At 40.2% G+C, this 17,019-nt stretch overlaps 1 protein-coding gene across 4 annotated transcripts in view; it reads right to left on the minus strand.

Moving 5' to 3' along the window:
- The window catches only part of HMCES (5-hydroxymethylcytosine binding, ES cell specific), a 33,038-nt gene that overhangs the window by 5,246 nt on the left and 10,773 nt on the right, over positions 1-17,019 (minus strand). For 2 of the 4 annotated variants that reach the window (XM_036009409.1, XM_036009410.1), the window contains exons 3-4: positions 16,848-16,991; positions 1,585-1,766 (exon numbers count right to left, since the gene is read on the minus strand). In XM_036009409.1, the coding sequence (XP_035865302.1) occupies positions 1,585-1,766; positions 16,848-16,991 (326 nt within the window). Of the gene's footprint in view, positions 1-1,584; positions 1,767-15,854; positions 16,002-16,847; positions 16,992-17,019 lie in introns of all 4 variants that reach the window. The other 2 variants (XM_028524896.2, XM_036009408.1) reach the window with 2 other exon arrangements.

Raw genomic sequence — 17,019 nt, forward strand, 5'->3', positions numbered from 1 at the left:
TTAAGGACATAAAGAACTCCCATAACTAAGGATACAAAGCAGCCACCTCGAGAATGGCAACAGGGGTAGAAATGAGCAGGCCACACACTCATGTGTAGTGGTTAAGAATAGGGAGGGATATCTCGACTGTGGAGGTTCCCATTGAGGAGCAAAGGGTCCCAGGCTCACACATGGCTTCTCAGCCTTTGAGAAGCAGTGCTGGCAAAGGGAGTCACTGCAACAGCTGGCTATAAGAATCAGCAGGAACTCAGTGCAAGTGAGATGAGGGGCTGCCTGCTGTAGACCTAGGTATCCTTTTAAAGAGCCTGCACATAGAGTCACTTGTTCATAAATACTCGCCCTAAGCTCAAGAGAAGAGACAGCAGTTCAAAAGCACCAGGGACATACAGAGGGGAACTGAACTGTCTGACTTTAAGGAGAGGGCTGGAGGGGTAGCTATGTCTGGGACTAAATTGCCAGCAGATGACATTTTTCCTTTGTTGAGCCCTCATCTCAAATAGCTACACAGATGCCAAATCCAAGATTCTACTAACTTGGATAACACTGCTGTTGCCCCATGCTGGTTATTCTCTGAGACACTGTCTCAATGCATAGGCCTGGCTTGTGCCGTAGACTTCCTTAAAATCTCTCACAAATCTATAAACCCCTGCCCTGGCTGGTGTGGCTCAGTGGATTGAGTGCCAGCCTTTGAACCAAAGGGTCACCAGTTTGGGAACCCAGGGCACATGCCTGGGTTGCAGGCCAGGTCCCCAGTGTGGGGGGAGGAGGTGTGAGAGGCAACCACACATTGATCTTTCTTTTCCTCTCTTCTCCTCTCTCTAAAAATAAATAAATAAAATCTTTAAAAAAAAAACAACCAAAACCTCTACAAGCAGCAGCTGGTCTTGCTGTGCCCTATACCTCTTGCAAAGCGACCCAAACCTTGGCACTAGTGGCCACTAGCCTGGGTTCACAGCATAACTACTCTAGGATCCTTTAAGCCCAGTACAGGCAGCTACCAAATGCAAATCACTTTGTAACTCCTACCAGGCTGGTCACAGGCAGTGACTAATGTTGGCCTGCATCAGAGTCCCTCCCAAGAATCCCCAGAACCAACACACCTGGTGGCTGGCTTCAGATAACACCAGAGGAGCACCCAATTAGCACCATGAAAAACACACCCAAAGGGTGAGCTCGTTGGGCATGAGAGCCCTGCTAAAGTGAATCATGCCCTGGGGCCAGCACTCCCAACCCTGCACCCCACAAGGGCTCATTCACTGTGGTCACAGTCTTCTTGAGAGTCTTGAGAGCCAGTTAACTTGAGAGTCAATTCTACCCACTGATGTGCCAACAGAAATGAAGGGTCAACTACAATAAAAGAGCACATACAACCACACAAGAGACACCTTTGGAACATCTGGGTTAGGTGAACAGGGAGACAAACTGACTATTAACTGTACTTTGCAAAGCAACTGTCTTAGTTTCCACCTGTCTAAATTTGTACATATAAGAAACTTTACATTCCAAAAGTAACCTATCTAAAAGCAAAGAGAACAAACTCTTCCATGAATCCTTTTGGACCCATGGATAAGAAGTGTGACTTACCTATGGTGGATGTCATTCAAGCCTTTGCAGGAATCCACTGTGATGATAGTGTAGGAATACAGGCAGTCTCCTCCCTCTGGTGGCTCCCAGCAGTCAAAGATCCCAGCCATTGTTAGCAGCCTCCAGTTGTCCCAGACTTTCTCCCAGTCCTCAGGACTGTGTGCAGCACCAATGCTGCCAGGCTGGAAGAATTACATGGGCACATAAGACACTCGGCAGCTTCCTTCTACATGCAAGTTGGGCACTACTACAGACTTATGAGCAATGCAATCATTTTAGAAGTAATAGCCCATGATTATTAACTGCCTTTTAAAGGAAAGAGGGTTGGTGGCAAATACCATTCAAAGCTATATATATAGATAGATTTAGGGCTCTTCCGTTGCTTTCAGAATACACTTTAATACCTTCATTAGGCATTCAGGCTTTCTATGATCTGGCCCATCATTCTAGCTTTCACTTACAATGTTAATCTGAACCTGCTGTTTGTCAATGAAGCTACCATGCAATTTTGTTCCCACTGTCTTGCTAAAACATTACCCCATCCACAATGTCTTTCCCACCCTTTCTTATCATGTCAATTCCTACTTGCCATTTGAGATTCAGTTCAAGGCCTAGAATACAGAAAGCTAGAAAGAGTATTACCTCCACCTTAATAAGACAAAAAGCTAGATAATCTATCAAATCATAACTTTTCTTAAATTCATTACAGAACTGAGGTAACAGGGCAACCAATTAGCCTGAACTTCATGCAAAGACAGGGGCCTCCACAGGGAGATCAGACATGAGCACTGGCTTACCAGTGGCAATATGAGGAAGGCAAGTCCTTCATATAGTAGATAAGAAATCAGATAAAATTATTATTGAATTGCTAAATGCAAAGTGTGGGCTAGCCTGAGAGTATAGAATCCCTGGGAACCATAGAGATCAGGGGCCTTTGCATCAGCTTGTAGACTCTTCTCCACTGACCTCTCAGTTGTTCACAGGAAAGAATGGGGTCAAGGCAGGAGGCTAGAGAAAGCCTTCCTTGCTGGTGCATTCCTAGAAGACGGAAGCTCTCCTGCTTCAGGAAAAGCATGAAGCTTTATCTGATCACTGTTCCTTTAAGGCACAGGTGGCAAACACAAGGCCCATGGGCTGATTCTGGCCCTCCACCTTGTTTTATCCAGCCTGGCACCTTGTTTCTACCTGGTGGAAGCAGCAAACTCTCACTTAACTGTTAAGAAGTAGTTACATTTACACAGTACTAAAATTACATTTGGCCCTTTGAAAGCAACCTCAAGGCTGATGTGACCCCCAGTGAAAATGAGTTTTGACAACCCTGCTCTAAGGAATAAAAGCCTTAGAGTCAGGGGAAGGGTAATAAACCCTATTACCCTTAAGATACAGATAAAGACTCATTGAGGCTGGGGAAGGATAAAAGAAAAAAAATCCTCTACTCGCCTGGGGAAGGAGCAATATCAGTGAGGAAGGATGAGAGTTAGTGGTACAGTTTTGCCTAACACTGAGGCTGAACGAAGACAAGAGAGAACACTCTCCATTCCCCTTCAAATTGGTGACACCAAGTGACAAGCAACAGCAGTCTAATTCTGGATAAGGGGTGAGAGCATGGGAAGATCCTCTCTGAGGCACAAGATCAAAAGAAATACTATGGCTGAAGGGAGCAGAGCAACTAAGGAAAACCCTCTGGAAAATCAACCCTTACTATAAACACAAGGTGACACCAGAGAAATTTAAAACCAGTGGCAAACAAAGGGAATCATAAATACAAAATCCAAATCCAGTTCCACTGACAAGATCCACTCAGTCCCACATGTTAATGGACTAATAGAAGGATAAGGGTATCCATACTACGGCAATCAAAAATTACACCACACATAAAAAAAGCTAAACCAAAAACAAACAAAATAACAATAACCAATCAACTGCCAAGAGATAAAGAAATCAACAGAATCAGGTTCAAGAGATTATATTTCCCAAATGCTGAAATATCAGGGAATTTAAAGTTAATTGATATGTTAAAGGCTTTTGTAGAAAATGTAGACTACATGCATGAACAGTTAAGGAATTTGGGCATAATCAGAAAGAATCACAGGTCAATAAAAATTCCAGACTAAAACATGGAGAAAAATTAATGAAGCATACAGAAGAGAACATCCAAAAACTATGTACAATATCAAATTGCCTAACACATGTGTACTTAGAATCCCAGAAAAAGAAAAAATATGTGGCAAAGGAATTTTTGAATGACTGAGAATTTTCCAAAAATTATGAAGGACTCCAAGAAGCTCAGAGAACATGCCAAACACATACATACACACATACACCCTACACATATCATATTTAAATTGCTGAAAACCAAAGAGAAAATCTGTAAAAATATATCTTAAAAGCATCGGGGAATGAAGTTGTGGTAGAAGTACACATCACAAACAGAAAAAAAGCACAAAAACCACAAAAATTTCAGTAGACTTCTCAAAAGAGACAATGAAAGCCAGAAATAATTAAGTACTTTTTTAAGGTGCTGAAAGAAAGCGCCCAAAACTGACAACCCTAAATTCTAAACACAGTGAAAATACCTATCAAAAATGCAGACAGTATGCCCTGACTGGTGAGGCTCAGTGGGTTGGGCATCATCCAGCAAACCAAAAAGTCACTGGTTAGATTCCTGGTCAGGGCACATGTCTGGGGCCAGGTCCCCAGCTGGGCGTATGCAAGAGGCAACCAATAGATGTTTCTCTCCCTCTTTTTCTGCCTTTTACCCTCTCTCTAAATATAAATAAATAAAATCTTTTTAAAAAATGCACAAACTGGTTGCCAGGTGCTGGGTACAAGCAGTGACTAATAATGGGAATGAGTTTTTCAGGGGGTGATAATAATGTTCTGAAGTTAGATAGTGATAATGGTTGCCTAGCATTTTGGATTAACTAAAAACACTATATACTTTAAAAGGGTAAATTTTAAGGTATATGAATTATATATCACCAAAGAAAATCATGATTATTAAAAAAATGAAAAACTTGTTTTTTTGACAAAAGAATAGAATCCATTACCAGCAGACATGCACTATACAAAATATTAAAAGGAAATTATTTAGGTAGAAGGAATATGATACCAGATAGAAAGAACCCTGAATATACACAAAGAAGTGAAGATCAATGGAAATGGCTAAAATGAAGGTAAATGTAAAATTTCTCTTTTTTATCACTCTAAAACATAACTGACTGTCTAAAACAGTAGCAATATATCGTGAATATAAAGCATATGAAGAAGTAAGATGTATGACAATATACCAAGAGATGGGAAGAATCGGGAATACAGTGCTATTAAGTCCTTACACTACACAAGAAGCTGTATATTATTTAAAAGTAAATAGTAATTTAAAATGTAATTACAGAGCAGTTAGTAAAACAATTTTTCAAAAGTAAAAATAGGCTGGTTTAATTCCCAGTCAGGGCACATGCCTGGGTTGTAGGCCATATCCCCAGTATGGGGTGTGTTAGAGGCAACCATACATTGATGTTTCACTCCCTCTCTTTTTCCCTCCTTTCCCCATCTCTCTAAAACAAATAAATAAAACCTTAAAAAAAAGTAAAAATAGGACTTCTGGCCAAAGATGCAGGCATAGGTAGATACACTATGCCTCCTCTCACAACCAAAAGAAGGACAACAAAAAATTTAAAAACAAACAACAACCAGAGCTGACAAAATATTGAACTGTATGGAAGTCCAACAACCAAAGAGTTAAAGAAGAAATATTCATCTACACCACTGGGAGGGGTGGAGATGGGCAGCTGGGTGGAGAGGACTTACAGCAAGGAGGCAGCTGGAGGAGTGAGCGAGGTGGCGGTTGGCAGAGTGGGTGGTCCCACATTTGCCTGTGGATAAACTGGGAGGAACAACTGGGGAACGAGACAGACCGCACAACCCAGGGTTCCAGCATGGGGAAATAAAGCCTCGAAACCTCTGACTGAAAAAAAACCTGTGGGCATTGCAGTGATGGGAGAAACTCCCATCCTCACAGGAGAGTTTGTTGGAGAGACCCACAGAATCCTAGAATAGACACAAAACCACCTACCTGGGAATCAGCACCAGAAAGGCCCAATTTGCTTGTGGGTAGTGGCAGAGAGCAGAACAAGCAGCAATGTTCCCCCTCTGATGCCCTCTGACATATAGGGCCACAACACAGTGACATGGTTGCCCCACCCTGGTGAATACCTAAGTCTTCACCCCTTACTACGTAACAGGCATGCCTAGAAAAAAAAAATGGCCCCAAATAAAGAACAGATGAAAGCTCCATAAAAAATACAACTAAGCAACAAAGAGATAGCCAACCTATCAGATGCACAGTTCAAAACACTGGTAATCAGGATGCTTACAGAAATGGTTGAGCATGGTCACAAAAATAGAGGAAAAAGTGAAGGCTAGGAAAAGTGAAATAAAGGAAAATGTATAGGGAACTAAGAGTGAGAGGAAGGAAATCTGGACTAAAATCAATGGTTTGGACCAGAAGGAAGCAATAAACATTCAACCAGAACAGAATGAAGAAACAAGAATTCAAAAAACTCTTAGGAACTCTGAGGAGAGGCTTAGGAACCTCCAGTACAACTTTAAACATTCCAAAAACTGAATCAAACAATTGCCAGAAGGAGAAGAAATTGAAGACTTATTTGAAGAAATAATGAAGGAGAACTTCCCCAATCTGGCAAAGGAAAAGACTTCCAGGAAGTCCATGAAGCTCAGAGAGTCCCAAAGAAGTTGAATCCAAGGAAGCACACGCCAAGGCACATCATAATTACATTACTCAAGAGAAAAGGAAACAGCTACCTACAAAGGAGTTCCCATAAGACTATCAGCTGATTTCTCAAAAGAAACCTTGCAGGCAAGAAGGGGCTGGAAAGTATTACAAGTCATGAAAGGCAAGGACCTACATTCAAGATTGCTCTATCCAGCAAAGCTATCATTTAGAGTGGAAAGGCAGATAAGGTGCTTCCCAGATAAGGTCAAGCTAAAGGAGTTCATCATCACCAAGCCCTTATTATATGAAATGTTAAAGGAACTTATCTAAGAAAAAGAAGATGATCAAAAATATGAACACTAAAATGACAATAAACTTAAACTGTCAACAATAGAACCCAAAAACAAAATAAAAACAAACTAAGCCAACAACTAGGACAGGAACAGAATCACAGAAATGGAGATCACAAGGAGGGTTATCAGCAGGGAAGGGGAGGGGTGGAATGGGGGAAAAGTTAAAGGGAATAAGTAGCATAAATGGTAGGTGGGAAATAGACAGGGGTATTTTAAGAATGGTATAGGAATGGAGAAGACAAGGAACTTATATGTACGACCCGTGGACATGAACTAAGGGGGGAGAATGTAAGTTGGAGGGGATGTGAAGGGTGGAGTGGAATAAAGGGGGGGAAATGGCACAACTGTAATAGCATAATCAATAAAATATATTTAAAAATAAATAAAAATAAGTAAAAATAATAAGCCAATGGTGGGGATAAAAGGAAATCATTAAAACACACACACACACACACACACACACGCACGCACAAAGCAGCCTTGTCTGGCATAGCTCAGTGGATTGAACACAGGCTGTGAACCAAAGCATCGCAGGTTCAATTCCCAGTCAGGGCCCATGCTTGGGTTGTAGGACAGGACCCCAATGTGGGCCCTGTGAGAGGCAACCACACATTGATGTTTCTCTCTCTCTTTCTCCCTTCCTTCCCCTCTCAAAAAATAAATAAATAAATAAATAAAATCTTTAACAAACAAAAAAACCCCAACACTTCATTCCAAAGCAGACAGAAAAAAAATAGAAGAAAAGAAAAAAAGAGCTGATGAAACAAGTAGAAAACAACTAGCAATAGTTATCCGGTACAAGATGGTGGTGAGGTAGGTGGGAGGGGAGCCCAGTTTTCCCTGTGTCCAGCTGGAACTCCTAGCCAGTCTTCTGAGAAATGGAGTGAACAGCCAACGGAATCCCAGCTTATATGAAATTTGGAGGTCAAAAATTGTAGAGGACACTGAAAAACAGATGGTGAGGAGATTGAGCTAGGATGATAAGGTCCCTGGGATCTGTGCAGGGACCTAGGCTGCTGTGGCCCCCAGACTGATGCTTGCTGCAGGATATAGGGAGGAGAGTTAGATCATCAGCTCCCTCCCCTACCAGAGCAGGGATGGCAGCAGCTGGCACCAGGAGGGACCTGGATGCTGGAAGTTGCTGGGGGGAATAGAGACAAAGTGGGAGACACACAGAGGAAGTATACATCCACTGGGACTGTGGATGCTGACACCAGAGAAACTGTGGTGGTGGGTTACACCTGGAGAAGGGAGGAGTTGGGCCGTATCTGACCCAGACTCGGATAGTCTTCAGACTGGTTAGAAAGTTCGGCCATGTGAAAAGCCATACACTTATAAGAATAGCAGGCAGCTGCTTTGTAAGGAACTCTCCAGCAATGGCTGACTGGCCCTGAGGGTGATTTGAGCTGTGTGCCCCAGAGACTGAGTGGCTGAGTGGAACCGCGAGCCTGACCTTGATTCACACAGCATGCCCAGAGACTGAGGGGCTGATCTGAGCCTGGTAGCTCATGGAGGACCTAGGCCAGAGGCTGAGCAACTGTGAATATTGCGACCCAGACTGGTCCTCATCCTCTCAAAACCATAGGAAGGGAGAAAAGTGAAGCCCAGCCCCCCTCTTCCTGTGGCATCCAGGAAGACTGGCATAACTTGCTAAATGGGTTTAAAGTCAAAAGGAGGCTTATTTTTTTCTTTCCTCTCACTTTTTTTTCCCTTTTTTTCTTCCCCCAAGTGAGACAATAAGACATGGACTTACGAAAGGTTCAGAGACAGATCCAAAGGGGGAGCACAAGGCTAACCCCCAAAATTGAGAAACTGAGACAAATGTCACTTTGCTATCACATAGAGCTGGCATTTTATTGTTTATGTGTATTATTGTTGTTTTTTCATTATTTTTACTACTTTTATTTTATTAGGATTTTTTTACATTTCTCTTCCTTGTTAGTTTTCCTCACTTTATTTCTCTAATTGTATTGTGTATTGTTTGACTGATTTTCCTTATTCTCTTTATTGTATTCTAATTTTCCTTCTTTCACTTCACTCAAGTCCAGTCATGTTCAAATAACACACTACTCTTGTCCTGTATTTTCTATTCTGGTTATCCAAATCATATATTTCTTGTCATATTATTATTGTTCTAGTACTACTGTAAATAATTTTTGTTCCATACAATTGTACATACTACACAGTAACCCTCCCTGATCTTAGCCCACTTCACTATTCCTGAGCATTATTATTGATTATTGCTGTGGTTAAGTACTGTCTCTCACACTATGCCTACTTTCTATCCTTTACTCTCACAGTATCTCATCATCTAATCTTGCACAAGTGCTCTGTTTTCTGGATTCAGCTCACAGTTCTCCTCTTCTCTAAAAAGAGTGTTATCTCTCTTTCACCTTTTATAAAAAGTGGCAAGTTGGGTGACATGTCACAGTTAATGCTATACTTATCAAAAGAATCTCCTATCTTTCTCTACTTGCTGATACTTTAAATCCCATAAAATACTCTCCTACTGTCTTAATCCATTTTGCCTACCCCCTGCCACTGGTCACACACAAGAATAGTTGGGAGCTGCAAACATCAGTATAGCTGCTGGAGGGGAGAAACTGATAGGGGACTCAAGACTTGGAAAATTTTAGCTTAAGGTAAAAAGCTGTAAGTCCAGCAAGTAATGTGTATGTTAAGCTTTTGTTTCAGAAACTACAGATAAGGCCCAATCCTGGCTCCTGGGAAAAACAGCTGACCTCCTGGGGCACTGGCAAGAGATTACCACCTAAGGACAAGTTGGAGGCATCTGGGCCTTTTGTGTGACCACCACCCCCTGCCCCCCACCTTGGGAACAGCTAACTGCTGAGGACAGGAACATTGCAGCTTCTGAATCTCAAAGCCCTCACTGCACCTTGTTTGTCCTCCCCTACCCCCTTATAAAAAGATCTGGCCTGGAAAGAGAAGGGAAGATGGTTTGTTAGGGTATGAACCCACCATCTTCTCAGATCTCCAGACATTTGAATAAAGCACCCATAAAAGATTCAATTGCTGTCATTGCTTATTGGCTTTGGTAGTGACAGGCAGCCCGAACGCCGGTGTCTTTTCCAGTTACAAAATCACCAAGAAAGGAACCACCACCTGGCTGGCGTAGCTCAGTGGATTGAGCGCGGGCTGGGAACCAAAGTGTCCCAGGTTTGATTCCCAGCCAGGGTACATTCCTGGGTTGCAGGCCATAACCCCCAGCAACCGCACATTGATGTCTCTCTCTCTCTCTCTCTCTCTCTCTCTCTCCCCCGCTTCCTTCCCTCCCTAAAAAAAAAAATAAATAAATAAATAAAAATCTTTAAAAAAAAAAAAAAAAAAGAAAGGAACCACCAAAAGGTAAAAACCAAGTATAACAAGAGAGCCCACACAAACAGAGGAAAGGGCAAATCTAGAGCATCCAGACAAGGGGATCAAAGAGACCACACCAATGAACCCCACAGAATTCCTACCATAGAAGTTCACCCTACAAAGACAGCTAGCAAAGCAAAACATCAGGAAGCACAAAAACAAACAAAGAGTCACTTAAATGGCGAGACAAAAAAAGAACATGCAATCAAAAGGAATGGAAGACTCCCCACTAAAAGAGCTAAATGAAATGGAGGTATGCAAACTACCAGATATAGAATTCAAAATAATGGATATAAAAATGCTCAAAAAATTCTCAGACAACTACAAGGAACTGAGTGAGAACTACATCAGCATGAAAAATTAAGTAGAAATATAAACAAAAACCAGGAAGAAATGAATAATAAAATCTCAGAAATAAAAATTACACTAGAAGCAATTGGAAGCAGGCTGGAAGAATCAGAGGATTCAATCAGCGAGCTGAAGGATAAGATAGAAAACAACACCCAGATAGAGCAAGAAAGGGAAAAGAGTCTCAGAAAGTACGAAGAGGTGGTAAGGAAACTATAAGACACTGTGAAATTTAATAATATCCACATAATAGGGATACCGGAAGGAGAAGAGCAAGGGACAGAAAACCTGTTTGAAAAAGTAATGATGGAAAACTTCCCTAATTTGATGAGAGAAAAAGTCACACAAGTCCAGGAAACAGAGAGTCCCAGTCAAGAGGAACCCAAAAAGGCCCACTTCAAGACACATCATAATTAAAGTGGCCAAATTCCAAGACAAAGAGAGACTCATAAAGGCAACAAAGGAGAAACAGGAAGTAACATACAAGGGAACCCCAATAACACTAGCAGCTCACTTTTCAATAGAAATGCTCCAAGCGAGGAATGGAATGGCAAGAAATATTACAAGTAATGAAAACCAGATGCCTGCAACCAAGACTACTCTATCCAGCAAGGCTCTCAATTAAAATGGAAGGCCAAATAAGGAGTTTCCCAGATGAAAGAAGCCTAAAAGAATACACTTCCTGCAAACCATCACTGCAGGAGATGCTAAAGGATCTGCTTTAAGAAAAGGAAGAAAAAGAGTGAGAGAGAGAGGAACACAGGTATGAAAAAATGGCAAAGAATAAGTACTTATCAATAATATCCTTAAATGAAAATGGATTAAATGCTCCAATCAAAAGACACAGAGTAGCAGAATGGATAAGAAATCATGACCATCACATATGCTGCCTACAAGAGACCCACCTCAGAACAAAAGACCTACACAGATTGAAAGTGAAGGGCTAAAAACAAATATTCCAAGCAAATGGACAGGGAAAAAAAACCAGGGTAGCAATACTCATACCAGACAAAATAGACTTCAAAACAAGAGCCATAAAGAGAGACCCAGAAGGTCACTTCTGAATACTCAAGGGAAGAATCCATCAAGAAGACATAAACATTGAAAATATGTATGCACCCAACATAGGAGCACACAAATACATAAAGAAAATCTTGGAGGACTTCAAGAAAGGCATTGACAGCAGCACAATTATAGTAGGGGATTTCAACACCCCACTATCAAAAATGGACAAAACTTCCAAACAAAATATCAACAAAGATATTGTGGCATTGAACAATGTCCTAGATCAAATGGACTTAACTAATATATATAGAGCCTTTCATCCCAAAGAAGCTAAATACACATTCTTTTCAAATGCATATGGAACATTTTCAAAGATAGACCACATGATAGGACACAAAACAAGCCTCAACAAATTCAGGAAAATTGAAATCATATCAAGCATTTTCTCTGACCATAAAGGGCTGAAACTAGAAACCAACCTCAAGGAAAAAACTCAAAAACACTGAAACTCATGGAGATTGAGTAGCATAAAATTAGTGAATGGGTCAAGCATGAGATCAAGGAAGAAATCAAAAAGTTTCTGGAAACAAATGAAAATGAACTCACAACAACTGAAAACTTATGGGACACGGCAAAGGCAGTCCTCAGAGGGAAGTTCATAGCAATACAGGCCTACATGAAAAAGATAGAAACATTTCAAATAAACAACCTAACCCTAGACCTACAAGAACTTGAGGAAGAACAAAGCTCAGAGCACTAGAAGGAAGGAAATAACCAAGATCAGAGAAGAATTAAAGGACATAGATATTAAAAACACAATTATAAGGATCAATAAATCAAGGAGATGGTTCTTTGAAAAGATAAACAAAATCGACAAGTCTTTAAGCAGGTTCATCAAGAAAAAAAGAGAGAGGACCCAAATAAACACAATCAGAAATGAAAGAGGAGAAATTACAACTGATATCACAGAAATACAAAGGATTTTAAGAAATTACTACAAAGAACTATATGCCAAGAAATTTGAAACCTTAGGTGAAATAGACAAATTTCTAGAAAAATATAACCTTACATAAGTGAATGAAGACAAACCAGAAAGCCTGAACAGACCAGTAACAACTGATGAAATTGAAGCAATAATCAAAAAGCTCCCAACACACAAGAGCCCTGGACCAGATGGTTTCACAGGAGAATTCTACAAAGCATTTAAGGAAGAGCTAACCCCTATTCTTCACAGACTATTCCAAAAAAATCCAAGAAGACAGAAGACTCCCAAACTGTTTTTATGAAGCCAGCATCATCCTAGCCCCCAAAACAGATAAAGATACAACAAAGAAAGAATACTTTAGGCCAAGTCGCTAATGAACATAGACACTAAAATCCTCAACAAAATATTGGCAAACCACATTCAGTAATACATTAGAAAGATCATACACCATGAACAAGTGGCATTCATCGCAGGGATGCGAGGATAGTACAATATGCGCAAATCAATAAATGTAATACTTCACATAAACAAAAGGAAAGACAAAAATCACATGATCATATCAATACATGCAGAAAAGGTATTTGATAAGGTACATCACCCATTTATGATTAAAACATTCAGCAAAGTTTACATTTCTTCATGTAAAAAAAGCTATATATGAGAAACCTACAACCAACATCATACTCAATGGGCAAAAACTAAAACTTTCCCACTAAGATCAAGAACAAGAGAAGGTTGTCCAATTTTACCACTTCTATTCAGCATAGTATTGGAAGTCCAAGCTACAGCAATCAGACAAGAAAAAAGAAATAAAAGGCATCTAAATTGGAACAGAGGAAACAAAACTGGCATTCTTTGCAGATGACATGGTACATAGTGTACATAGAAAATCCTATAGATTCCATCAAAAAACTGCTTGACCTAATAAATGAATATGGCAAAACAGTGAGATACACAGTTAATATTTAGAAATCAAAGGCATTTTTGTATACCAGCAATGAAATATCAGAAACAGAAATCAGGGAAAAAATTTCCAATCGATATAGCAACAACAAAAAGTAAAATACCAAGGAATAAAGCTAACCAAAAAGGTATAAGACCTGTACTCAGAAAACTACACAACACTGAAGAAAAATTAAGGAAGACACAAACAAATGGAAGCATATACCGTGTTTATGGACTGGAAGATTTAACATCATCAAAATATCCACAGTATCCAAAACAATTTGTAGATTCATTTGCAATACCTGTTAAAGTACCAAAGGCATATTTCACAGATATAGAACAAACACTTCAAAAATTTACATGGAACCATAAATGACCCCAAATATGTGCAGCAATTTTGAGAAAGAAGAATAAAGTAGGAGGAATCACAATGCCTGATGTCAAATTGTACTACAAGGCCACTGTAATCAAAACAGCCTGATACTGACATAAGAACAGACACATGGACCAATGGAACAGAATAGAGATCCCAGAAATAAACCCAAGTCTCTATGGTCAATTAATATTTGACAAAGGGGGCAGAAGCATAAAATGGAGTAAAAATAGCCTCTTCAGCAAATGGTATTAGGACACCTGGACAGCTACATAAAAAAAAAAAATGAAACCCGAGCACCAACTTACACCATACAGAAAAATAAATTCAAGGTGGATAAAAGACTTAAATATCAGTTGTGACACCATAAAAGTCCTTCAGAAGATCATAGGCAGGAAAATTTCAGATATTCCATGAAGCAATATTTTCACCAATATGTCCCCTAGAGCAAGGGACATAAAGGAAAGAATAAACAAATGGGACTTCATCAAAATAAAAAGCTTCTGCACGGCTAAGAAAAACAGCATTAAAATGAAAAGAGAACCAACTATTTGGGAAAACATATTTGCCAATGATATCTTGGACAACGGTTTGATCCCCAATATATAAAAAGACCTCACACAACTCCCCTCCAGGGAGACAAAAAAAACAATTAAAAAATGGGCAAAGGACGTTAACAGACACTTCTCCAAGGAGGACATACAGAGGGTCCAGAGACATATGAAAGGATGTTCAGCATCACTAGCCATCAGAGAGATGCAAAGTAAAACCACAATGAGATAAAACTTCACACTGGCGAGAGTGGCCATCATAAACAAAGCAACAAACAAGAAGTACTGGTGAGGTTGTGGAGAAAAGGGAACTCTAGTGTATTGTTGGTGGGAATGCAGATTGGTACAGCCACTATAGAAAACAGCATGGAATTTCCTCGGAAAACTAAAAATGAAACTGCCTTTTGACCTGACAATTCCACTGTTGGGATTATATCCTAATAACTCTGAAGCACCAATCCAAAGGAACATATGCACCCCAATGTTCATAGCAGCACAATTCACAATAGCCAAGTGATAGAAGCAACCTAAGTGCCCATCAGTAAATGAATGGATCAAAAAACGATAGTACATTTACAAATGGAATACTACGCAGCAGAGAGAAAGAAGGAGCTCCTACCATTTGAGACAGCATGAATGGAACTGGAGAGCATTATGCTAAGTGAAATAAGCCAGGCAGTGAAAGACAAATACCATATGATCTCACATTTAAGTGGAACCTCATCAACAAAAAGAAAAAAGCAAGCAGAATATAGCCGGAGACATTGAAATTAAGAACAAGCTGACAGTAACCAGAGGGGAGGTGGGAGTGGATAATGAGGGGAAAGCGGGTAGGGTTTTCAGAACAACTATAAAGGACACATGGACAAAACCAAGGGTGGGTGGAATCAGGGGAGTGAGGTGGGAATGGCCATGGAGGGGAGAGATGGGGGGTAAATGCAGACAACTGTACTTGAACAACAATAAAATAATTAAAAAAAAGAAAATAGAGGGAGGTTAAGAATAGTATAGGAAAAGAAGCCAAATAACTTACACGTATGACCCATGGACATGAGCTAATGAGGGGGGACAGAATGTGGGTGGGAGGCGGTGTGCAGGGCTAAGGGGAATTAAAGGGGGAGAATGGACAAGTGTAATAGCATAATCAATAAAATATATTAAAAATAAAGTTATTGGGGAAAAAATAAAGTAATTGTTGATAGATAAAAAAAAAATCACTGACTTGTATACTTTAAAAAGATGAGTTCTATATCAATAACGCTATTATTGGTATTAAAAAAGAAAACCTAGCCCTGGCTGGTGCAGCTCAGTGTATTGAGCATGGGCCTGTGAACCAAAAGGTCCCTTATTCAACTCCTGGTTAAGGCCCATGTCTCGGTTGTAGGCCAGGTCCTATTTGTGTGTGTATGTGGGGGTGGGTGGCGTGTAAGAGAGGCAATCAAAGGATGTTTGTCTCACACATGGATGTTTCTTTCCCCTCCCCCTTCCTGTCTCTAAAAATAAATAAATAAAATCTTTTTAAAAAATTAAATTCTATGAGGGAAGAAAAAAATGCCCTTCTTTGGATTAATTTCTCTGTACCTTTCTAAATATTTACTGTGAGTGCTGATGATGATACCTTTTCTGTTTTTATTTGAGGGAAGTAGATAAAGTATGGCTGTCTCTGGCTTGTTCTCTGACATCGCTGCCACTCATAGAATCCATCTGCCAAAACAACACAGCGTCTCCCCTTTCCCAGAGGCACCTGAGGGAAAATGTGAGCAAGATACGGTCTTAGTGATAGAATCATGTTTCATGGACTTGAGTTAAAATCTTAAGTTTACCAATGTGTAACCTTGGCGCAGTTATTTAATTTCCCTGCACCTCACTTTTCATATGTATAAAGTTACCACTCACACAGATGTTGAAAATATTAAATGATGTATACAACAGCAATAGCTCTCTAACAAATAGGCACTTGCTGTAGCTAGTCTCCAAAGTTGGCTCCCCAATTAGCCATACATCCAAGTATTCACATCCCATGTAGTTCCCTCCCACACTGATTTAGGGCTGGGCCAACAGAATACTGTACAAGCGATGCCATGCGACTTCCAAGGCTAGGTCACAAAGCCTTGCAGTTTCTGCCCTGCTGTCTTGGATCATGTGCTTTGGGAAAGCCCAATGCCATGTAAAAAGGCTGATTATGCTGACAACCACAGCTAGGCATGTGGAAAGGCTCTACCCATCCCAGCTTGGATGTCAGACATGTGGGTAAAAAAGCCATCTTTGACATTCAGCCCCAGCTGTCATCTGATTATAACTATACAAGAACTTCCATGTGAAAACTGTCCACTTGAGACCAGTTAACCCACAGGATATAAGAAGTGATATAATATAAATAGTTGATTTGTTTTAAACCATTAAATTTTGGCATGGTTTGTTACACAGTAATAAATAAAACAGCAATCAACCTGAACAACAAGGAACACACTTTGGGACCCTAAAGGAGGTTCCAAAGAGAGCTTTATTTTATTTTTCAGGTATGTAAGTCACTAAAAGCTCTGTTTGAAAAAAGACCAGAATAAATCTTTTCCCTAGATAAGCTACCTACCTTGAAGGATGGTTTCTCCATTATAGTATCACTACGACAGTTGCTAGTGTTGAACTGCAGTTTGGACGGATCACCTTCTTTGAACCAAGATGGGATCAAGCCCCATCGCATGGGAGCAATGACACGCTCAGATGAGTCTGCACCCTGTCAGAAAAAAGGTTAAGATCCAGTG

This window comes from Phyllostomus discolor, chromosome 9, assembly GCF_004126475.2.
Source record: "Phyllostomus discolor isolate MPI-MPIP mPhyDis1 chromosome 9, mPhyDis1.pri.v3, whole genome shotgun sequence".
NCBI classification, from domain to species: domain Eukaryota; kingdom Metazoa; phylum Chordata; class Mammalia; order Chiroptera; family Phyllostomidae; genus Phyllostomus; species Phyllostomus discolor.